Here is a 10,643-nt window from a genome sequence, read left to right on the forward strand (position 1 = left end):
TGACCCTTGCATTTGGAAGCAACAAAAATCTGGTTTTTCCGACAAGCTTTTACCATTTTCCATCATGCAAACCTGACTGCAACATCTTCTTGTCAACCTAATGTGAATTAAGTCCACATAAAAGACACACTGTGCACCTTCCAGTGTGTGTCAGGCCCCTTCGTAAGGAATGTTCAGGTTAACCAGGTCAGTGGAAACAGGTAAGTGTACCCTGAAGGCAAGCGGGGCAGGAGACAGACTCTGCAGAAGCCCAGCCAGCACCCAGGAATGGCCTGGGCAGGCCTGGATCACAGGTCCAGTCAGGTGTGCTGGTGCAGAGGGTTGCAGAGTGCCACCAAGGCAACACCTGTGCACAGAGCTCCTCAAGACGACTCTTTTCGTGGCGATTAAGAAAGTAGGCCCTCAAGAGAGCCACATGGAACACATGCAAATGCCTTGTTTTAGAATTCTTTTGTGACCACCAACCTCAAAACCTCACTTGCAATTCTTTCTCCAGGCGGTTCCTCCTGATGTCTCGGCTGCCTGGGGAGGAGGGTCACAGCCATACTGCTAACACGTCACGTGTGTGACACGTTTGCTTCACCTTTCTGTCAAATGTGATCTAAAATGTTTAGCATTTAAATAGAAAATCTTAAATGACAAAAATAAAAAATCATTGTTGTAGAATAAATGTTTTAAAAGGAAGTAAAATTTTAAGGATGAGACTTGTTGCATGTTATTCCAAAGGTAGGACTTGGCCCAAATTTTGAATTGCTAGAAACTGATACTGGCTCAAAGAGAGAAAACATTCTAACTAGAGCTGTTTGTAATAAAACAGGTTGCCTGTCACTGATATAAATCAAGGAGAGATAGGATACCTACTTGTCTACCAAGCTACCTAAAATAATCACATGTAATGAGTACGATCTATTTTCAGTCATTTTACTAATTTTAATTCTCACAACTCCAGATGTTAAGTATTGTTAGAATAGACAACCTCTAAAATCCTTCCAACTTTGAGTCACACACTCTGGCACATCTGCTCCCCTACTCTCAAATTTAATCTAGGTCTATTCTAATATGGACCTTACACATCGACTTTGATTAAAAATACTACTTTTGGGACTACAGGTTAAACACAGTTAACTAAGCATACACATTTACCTCTGCTTCTTACCCACTCAAAAAGCTACAAAGGATTTTTTAAAAGGAATAAACAACAAATAAAAAAGAATAAACTCACAAGGACAAAGAGAACAAGAGAAGATGACAGCAAGTGCTGTCAAGAACATTTTGGAAGCTGGAGAGCGGACAGACAAAAGGTGTCTGACTTAGGCTTCTGCTTTTCCCACTCTATTAACTGCCTGCAAAGGGGTAAATGGGGAAGGTGATAGAAACAAGCCACTTAGCACTCTAGAATGCCCCATTATCTCCCCATATCTTGGGAACTGGATGCAACGGGTTTCCTGGAGGTGGCAGAGCTGAACAGTTCAAATTCTGGATGTATAATGGTGGGAGTCCCAGAGTCCTCCCATGAGTGTAGTTATTGTTATTGTTGGGTTAAGTCTATTATCTTGCTATTTATTTTCTCCGTGTCCCCTCTGTTCCTCTTTTCTCGTCTTCTTTTGGGTTAATCAAACCATTTTCAGTATTCCATTTTATCTTCACTAATGACTCTAGCTATACCTCTTTGTTTATTGTTTTAGTAGTTGCTCTATGGAATTAAATATGCATCCTTGACTCATTGTGGTCTACTTTATTTTGTTATCCCACTTCACGTATAATGTAAGAACATTACAAGAGTATAATTCCATTTCCTCCTCCCCACAACCTTTGTGCTACTGTTGCAAAGATTTTATTTCTACCTATATTACATTGTGATTTAGTAACCTTTGTACACTGATTCTTTCAACCAAATGTCTTGATATTGCCTTTCTTCCTTTGAGAGGGGGGAAAAGACAAAGGCACAAATAGTTACTGGGAAGGTAAAGCATCTACACAACAAGTATTCCTTAAATTATAGAAGTGCTTCTACTTTTATTTTTGGAAGAGTACTCAACACTTTCTCTTTTATGAACTAGGTGTCAAATTTGCATAAATGTTGAAGTAACAATATTATTTGCAGCAATTTCTTCTTTCCAAATGACTTTTCCATTGGAAACTTGTCCAGAAAATTAAAGGAACCACATCTCTTAACCAGAACAGAACATTCTGTATAGCAAAACAAGAGAAATTTCAAACTAAAAAGTGATTTCATCACAAGGTTCAGATTTGACACCTACTGAGTCGTTCCAAAATTTAGTCTTAAATATTCTCTAGTTTCAAAGGCAAAGAATGAGAACAGAGAATCTTTTAAGCAATTATAAAATAAACCAAAGGCATCAAAATTTGATTCTGTGCTTTCCAAGTGACATCTAGAGGTTACAAAATTAAATTTTATTTATATAAAAATCAACCTCAATTACTCTAGTGTGGCAAAATAGTTTTTAAAATTGGATATATTCTATAAATCTGATATTTGTGACTGAGCAGGTGCAATGTGGGGGAACAAGCTTCACTGGCAAATGGGAAGGCTCTTTTCATACATCTTTTAAAATATGAGGGTCAACAATACTTCAAAAAGGCGCTTTATAAAAAGTAAGGTATGATTTCATTCTCCTTTTAATGTGAATGTCTATGTGCCTCTCAAGAGCTGAAAATCCAAAAGTTTTTTCCCCCTTTAAAATTATTGTGCATATCTACTCAAGGTTGATTATATTATAAAGAATTAATGGATATTTTAAAAACTGGTTTACTTAGTTGTGTTTGCTGTAAAACTGTGTGCCATCAACAAGAAATCCACTCAAACAATACCTAAATTCTACACCAAGTTTTTTCTAATATGTTTCAGCTTTTAGTGAAATTGTTTCTGACAAATTGAGAATAGATGGATGGTCAATGAGACACGAAACGATTTTAAAAGAGAAATATATATAAAGTACAAAGAAAATAAATTATTCAATCCTAGAATATTGATGATTTTTGCGTAAATTGTGTTTATGCAGGTGGAGTAACACATTTTGTAATCATCGTGGTCTTTGTTTAGGCTGTTTTTAAAAAATGCTTACCAGAACTTGTTCTACTATATACTCCTGGTTACATTTATAAACATTTACTACTTTGATTTTGTATGTCAGATTTTTAAGTCTACTCTGTTAGATGTCTGCATTTCAATTGAACATGTAAGTGGTACTAAATTTTTAGGAGGATTTTTAATCACTGAATGTTAATAAAAAACATTAAGCAAAAAATAAAATAAAAGTGACTGTTTTTGTAATTGTTTTAAGTTTTGTAAGCTGAGTAAAGATTTAGAGGGGAAAAAGGTGCCTAGAGATAGTTAATTTTAATATACGGGATCATAATTAAAACACAAGGACACAAAAGTATGGCTTCCCAAGTACAAAAGCAGTTCTTGAGAACGAAAGCACTAACAACTTCCTCCAAAATGATAGTCAATGATATCTACTTTAGGACTATAGGGCTATGAAAAATGAAACAGAAATCAGAATATGTAATATCAAAGAATCAATGTATCCTTATGAAATTTAGAAGACTGCAGTATCTCTGGTTACCAGAACTTAAGAAATTGAGTGTCTTAAAAACTTAATAATTTTACAGACCATTAACACATTAACATGAAAACTGATCCTTTGCTAATGCAAAAATGTGATCATCACTGGGAGAAGTTCTGTCTAGTATTTTTCCATGTTTTGGAAAGTAAAAATATCTAGGTCTAAACAATTTAAAAATTTTTAAACTTTCAGTCAAGAAAAAATTGGTTTGATCAAATTATCTATTTTCTTGGCAAATATGAAATCAACTCTTTAAGAAAAATCATTAAGAAAAATCACATGAACTTACTGACCAAAAAAAAATCCATCGTTTCAAATAATTTTCCCATATAATGTGTATGCTGAAAATGAAACAATCTTTGATCCTTAAACAGAGATGGATTCAATGAGTATCCTTCTACAGGAGGAAAAAACTTACCAAAATAAATTCAGGAGAAAATACTCACCGAAATAAACTGTTTATTAGCCATACCGCATTTCTCAACAACTTGACAGAGAACTGCTAGAAATAAAAAGTGAAAATAAAATGAAAATGAATTTAAAATTAGACTCAGATACTAGAAACTAATTTTAAAAAAAATCATCAGAAAAGAGAAAAAATGAGACTCAGAGAGATCAAGTGACGAGGTTAAAAAACAAAAAGCTCAGGTTTGGGGTGGGGTATGGAGTGGGGGGAACCTACATGCCCTGTATGTCCTGCTGAAGGCCTGTAGTTCCAGAAGAGATGAGATGGATAGAAATAAAATATCTATTGGCAATATTTAAAACAAAAAGTATTAAAAGAAAACAGACCCGAGGCCTAAAAGCCAAGAATAAAACTACAGGAAATCAATGAAATAAAATAATCTAAAGCTAAAATTCTTCATTGAGCTCCATATACAAATCTTTTGGACTACTTCTTCATATTAAAAATTAATCAAAAATTTTAAAGCTCTCTGAGTATTAGCAGAGGACTGCTACAATGTGTATGTATGGATGGATAGATGAACAGATGAACAGACGGACAGATACAGATACATATAACTTCAAAACATTTATTTGCCATTCACTACTTTACAACAATTCTTCCAATCTCATGGGGACATTGGGGATTTTTATTAAAGTCCAAGTAAGGAACAAGTAAAGAGAAAACTATATTTAGAGTAAGAATCCTTTAATAACTATATTCATTTCCAGAGAACAATAAATATAGAAATTTCAAGCAATAAATGTAACAGTAATATTTTCCTTGGATACAGAAAGCACCTACTTTTACATAACCTAATGAGCAAACACTTTTTATCAGAAAGCAGCAGTGGGAAAAGCTACGTAACAGAAGAAAATTACAAGTAAAATGAAAAATTATTTAACTACTGAGATCCACACTCCAGGTGTTCTGTCACAGGTTGAATGGTAAGGTTGGAGAAAACAGTTCAGCTTCGGGCAGCAGCCGTCTGAGGTTGCTCAGATTGGAGCTGTTTCCCAAGATACTCCCTAAAAAAACAGGCATAAAATAACAGGGTAAATTAGAATTTCAGTGACAAGGAATCTCTTTCAAAATTGAGACAATATATATTGTCATGTACTTTATTATCTAAAAATTCATAAACTAGCCCTAAAAAACAAATCTTTTCCAAATTTCAAAAGTACCTATACTATATGAATTCCAAACACACAAGTCATTACACACACAAACGAGTAACTTTGAGTAGAATTACAAGGCAATGTGACTATTTCTCGGGTAAAGTCTGCTCTCTTGTTTCGGTAAAAGCCCTGTTTACTGCTGCTGCCACTTCTGCAATCTAAGAAGTTTAAAAATCAACTTAAGTATGATTCCGAGGAAGTAGACTGATACATGAAAACCACACTTCCTGATGTTATATATAAGTATCTATATTTAGGGATGAAAGAAACACAAGAGCACATAAAACAAACCATCAAAAATCACATTTAATTAGAGCTGCTTGTTATGGAGCACTTACTACATATGGCACAGTCTAAAACCTTCACAGAGATGAGGCATTTATAGACGGGGGCATCACGTTGTCCTTCAGAAAATAAATTAAACATGCACCCACTATTGTTATGTGTATACTTCGCTCTAAATTACATACAGATATCACTTTAATTCCAGCACAGAAAACAATTTTTTTCCTATTTCCCAAACTCTTGTGGAGGATTTGCCCAAACTCTTATCTTTGAACTACTATTTCAGACAAGAAAAGAGTGTTTTAAAAAAATATTTAAAAAATTCCCTTATAAAAAGAAAAAAAGCACGAGTTTTTGGATAGAGACCTAGGTCTACATTCCAGCTCCGCCATTTCATGGACGTGCTGGCTCCAGCGCTGTGGGACGAAGACACTTAGTAATGTTAATCGAGGGCTAACGCGGCACTGAGTGTGAAGCATCTGGCCCAGAGACGAGCAAGGTCCTACACAGGGTCCATGTCACCCCCTCCTCTCCTCATCAACTGGTCTTTCAACCTCTCCTGGTCTGAGTACCTCCAGAAAATGACCTGTGGGGGCTACCAGTGTTTACAATAAATGTGATAATAAATGTGATCCTGCCTTTCTCCACAGATGTACAAAACAAGGGGAGGCGGGTGATCTAAGTGTCTTACTGCTCTGCTCTCCCTCCTCTGATATCACACCTTAGCCCAAAGTAATCGAAGCTGTGCAGCAAGACTGGAATAAGAAAGAGAGAGGGCATTCTGTGAACTAGTGTCGGTGAGGTGTCAGGAACCCACCAGATGGCATGCAAAGGTGAGCTATGATCTAAAATACTGTGAGACTGACTGAAACATCCAATGCCATGAAAATGGCTTACGATCTTTTTAAAATCCTTATAGGAAAGTTCTTGTCAGCGACTCATTAATTTTGGGAGTCATATTAAAGCCTCTAACGTATTCTTATGTTACCTAGGCACTACTCAGACGTAATTTAGACCAGAGGGAATATCTGCGAGCACAGGTTTGTTTGGTTTTGTTTGGCTGGTGGGGTAGTAGTTTCCAGATCTTACATATATATTTTCCCACATATACCATATACCTAAAGAATTAATAAGCCTGAAATGAGATATGCTTCATTTCAGGAAAACCTCCAAATATTCTAGTTTTGAATGTCAGACTATTTAGTATAAAGGGCAGCAGAATATGGCTCCCCGCACCCCCCGCGCCCCACACTGGCAGATTGACTGTTTTCAGCTACAGGCACATGAAAAACAGCAAATATAGAGAGAGGCTTTCTCTGAACCCCCTTAACTGTCTAAAGACAGATCCTTTACAAAGGACTCAATTGTCAGAAACGCCTCCCCAAGAGTTCATCGGCCAGAGAGCACTGTCTCTTATCATGAGAGAAGAGACTAGAAGTCCACACCACATCCAGACTTTGTCACAAACATTCATATCTCTCATCTATTCTTCTAAGGACCTACCCATCTTCCTATAAACCATTTATTCTCCTTTAGGAGGCCTACGACTGCCCACCCCACTTCTCTATTAAGGTAGAATTTAAGCCTAACTTCTAAATCTACCCCTTGGAGTTAATCATTCTCCTCACCTGGGTATCTCCCACATATATAGAGATATACATGTTAATAAATTTTTTTCTCTTGTTAATCTGTCTTTTATTACAGGAGTCTCGGCTAAGAACTCATGAGGGTAGAGGGAAAATTATTTTTCCTCCCATACTAGAGTGATTTTAGAAAATATTTAAAAAGTATACTCAAAGATACCATGCCACTCTTCCATTACAATCAGTTGTGACTCTTTCAATAAAGGACCATGTCAAGGACCATATTCTAAACGTAAGTTTCCAAGACAACTAGTAAGAGAACATGGCTGGGCCTCCCAGAGCTCAGTGCTGTGAACTGTTAAATGACCAGAAAGGGTCCTTGTGGGCTTGATCCCTTTCAGAGACATGAATGGTGGTTTATTTCCCATACCAGATTTAACTAATATTTTGGGAACAGTAATGAACACTTGGAGGTGGAGAAGATAACTGATTTCTTCACAAAAGAGACATTGCTGAACTAGGGGCAAAGTAGAAGGATATTAAAACAGAGAGAACTGAGGCTCAACTGAAAAAGATATTGGACCTATATATATAAAAGAAAGAGGTCCTATACAAAGCTTAGGGGAAAATCTACTCCTTTGAATTTGGCTTGTAAAATGTTACAGTCTGCTCCTCTGGTGTCAAATGGCAATGTGTAGTTAATTAAAATATTCCCCAAATTCACCATAGGCGGCCTCTGCATTCTCTGTGACCCTAGCCAGAGGGAAGTCCTGACACCAAATGCCTGGGGCTGGGAACACAGAATGGTTGCTACATTCCACACTCTATTACAACCACCATGGAAACATGATTACAAGTATGTCCACACATTACCTTCCTTCATCTTGACAGCATCTCTGTGAGGTGGGTGTTACCATCGCCATTGCCATTAGCAGGGAGAGAATGGAGCCTGGGAAAACTCTAGGAACTTGCTCAAGGGTAAAGTGAGCAAACGGCCTGGCCAGGGCTCTGAGCCTATTCTCTTGCTACTGTGAGGCTGCCTAGCCTCCAATTAGAGCCCAGAAGGTAGAGAAAGCAGACATTGTTCTTATTTTTACAGATTAGAAAATAATAAACAGGTATGAATAACTTCTTCAGGTTAAAGTTACATAACTGTCAGACAAAAGGAAAATTATGGATTTTGTTTCAAGGGATTATAACCTATCTATAACAAAGACCTCAAGAGAGCTAGTTTAAATGAATTAATCTGAGTATTTACTCAGTCTTTCTATACACAAAGATCGATACAATAAAAATTCAACTTATAATTCACTCATAAAGTACCTGATTTGTACCAGCGATTTACAGAAATCTGACATTAAATCTTTGCTTCTACGACTTAAGAAGCAAAATTTGAGAAGTACATTTTCTTCTCTTTAACGTCATCTATCACTTAAATCACTTGGGATTCCACTATTTCTGAAACTGAAAAAAAAGAGGCAGTCTGAAAATTGACTTCCCTTAAAAAAATCTAAGTACAAAACAGCTCACAAGAGAGACTATGCTGTAGACTGGGACACAGTTTACATGTAATTACGAAATACCTACTTCATCTTCTTGTAATGGCCATAAAAGATCGACACTTCGGCTTCTATCATAATGCTGAAGCACTGCTTTCCAGTTCCCATGAGGCGCCAGTGAGAAAGCTGAGATGTGAAGGTGGTCTGAGGATGACGTTAAACACTTACGTTCTATTCTGCTAGAAGCCAGGGCACCAGGGAGCATTTATCTGGCCTATATTAACTCTTGGAACAACAGAAAGGCCTTCACCGCATTACAATTAAGTGCCAAACCTTCACTATATTTAGGGTTGTTTAAGAGTCAAAAATCATTATTATTTCTTTAAAACTGTAGTTGAAGACACCATGTTATCATTCACGTAAACACAAAGTAACTTCAGCTATATAATTTAGTGCTGAAAACCACATGGTAACTTCACCTACATAATGTAGGGCCAAGAAAAAAGTGAATTTTCTCCTAACAAACATACTAATGTATGAAAACTACAGTCTCCCTTATTTTCCTTTTTGCCTTGGCTGCCAAGAAGCTCAGTAGAAAATCTACTGTTATCATTTTTCTATTATTTTCTCTAGTCTTCTTTCAGTGTGTAAATTATCTAACTAAAATTATAATGAACTTAGAATTTTATATCCCATGTTTTCCTGAGAGTTTATCATAATAATTATTCAAAGTATAACTGAGTCATAATTATATTTCTCTTCGCCTTTACTTAAACCGTTTTGAAAATCAAATGACTACAATATTCATCATAAATGAAATATTCCTCTCTCATGTATATAAACAATTCATCTTAGAAAATTGGACTTTATAGTTGTTTATGATACAGATTTCTATTTGGTAAAGAGAAAAAATAAAATTTTAAATTTAAATATTTTATACAGTCCTGTTTTCTTTAATGCTAAGTCACTATAGTTTAGTTAGAAATTGAGTTATTCCAACTTTTATAATTTTGAATATTATATATGAATAAAGCAAATTTTGTTTTTATGAACTGATTTTCATATGTAACAACTATGTAAAAATCACAGTGCTCTCTCATCTGCATCTAATTTACAGAAACATATTTCAATTCCAAAAGTATATATAGTCAAACTGTTTCCACACTATTTTAAAATCTGTCTAGGAAGAGTAGTGATCAGCATCAAAACATGTACCATTTTTTAGTGCCTGCTCTTTACTAAGCACTGCACTACTAACTGCTTGATACACATTTTTTATTTACTCTTCACAATAATATCTATAAAAGTTACAGATGAGCCCCATTTTATAGATAAGGAACTGGAGTTTAGCAATGATAAATGACAAGTTAACATTAGGATAACTAGCTAGTGGTATCTCATTCTTGTTTTAATTTGCATTTCCCTGATGACATCCGATTTGGAGCATCTTTTCATATGCTTATTTGCCATCAATATATTTCCTTTGGTGAGGTGTGTGTTAAGGTTTTTGGTCCATTTTTTACTGGGCTGTTTTCTTATTAAGTTTTTAAGAGTTCATTGTATATTTTGAATAAGAGTCCTTTATCAAATGTGACTTCTGCAAATATTTTCTCCCAGTCTGTAGCTTGTCTTCTAACTCTCTTAATGTTGTATGTAACAGAGCAGAAGTTTTTAATTTCAATGAAGTCCGACATCACAATTATTTCTTTCATGGATCAAACCTTTAGTATATCTAAAAAGATAACACCATACCCAAGGTCATCCAGGTTTTCTCCTATACTATCTTCTATAAGTTTTTAGTTGTACATTTTACATTTTGAGTTAGTTTTTGTGAAGATGTCAGGTCTGATTCATTTTTTTGCATGTGGATGTCCAGTTGTCCTACCACTATTTGTTGAGAAACTATCTTTGCTCCATTGAACTGCCTTTGAAATAAAATCATACTGCCTGTGCAATACAATTGCTGTTGCTGAAGATCAGTTGACTATGTTCATGGGGGTCCATTTCTGGGCTCTCTATTCTGTTCCATCGGTCTATTTGTCTATTCTTTCACCAATATCATA

The 10,643-nt window shown here is 35.6% G+C and overlaps 1 protein-coding gene across 6 annotated transcripts in view; it reads right to left on the reverse strand.

The window, feature by feature from the left end:
• Positions 1–4,604: 4,604 nt before the first annotated feature.
• ATP6V1H (ATPase H+ transporting V1 subunit H) overlaps positions 4,605–10,643 on the reverse strand; it is a 124,643-nt gene continuing 118,604 nt past the window's right edge. For 4 of the 6 annotated variants that reach the window (XM_011359156.2, XM_011359158.2, XM_023530040.1 and 1 more), the window contains one exon: positions 4,605–5,063. In XM_011359156.2, the coding sequence (XP_011357458.1) occupies positions 5,003–5,063 (61 nt within the window). In that variant the 3' untranslated portion in view covers positions 4,605–5,002. The remainder of the gene's footprint in view (positions 5,064–10,643) is intronic. The other 2 variants (XM_011359157.2, XM_011359155.2) reach the window with 2 other exon arrangements.

Source organism: Pteropus vampyrus, unplaced genomic scaffold (genome assembly GCF_000151845.1).
Source record: "Pteropus vampyrus isolate Shadow unplaced genomic scaffold, Pvam_2.0 Scaffold45, whole genome shotgun sequence".
Lineage (NCBI taxonomy): Eukaryota > Metazoa > Chordata > Mammalia > Chiroptera > Pteropodidae > Pteropus > Pteropus vampyrus.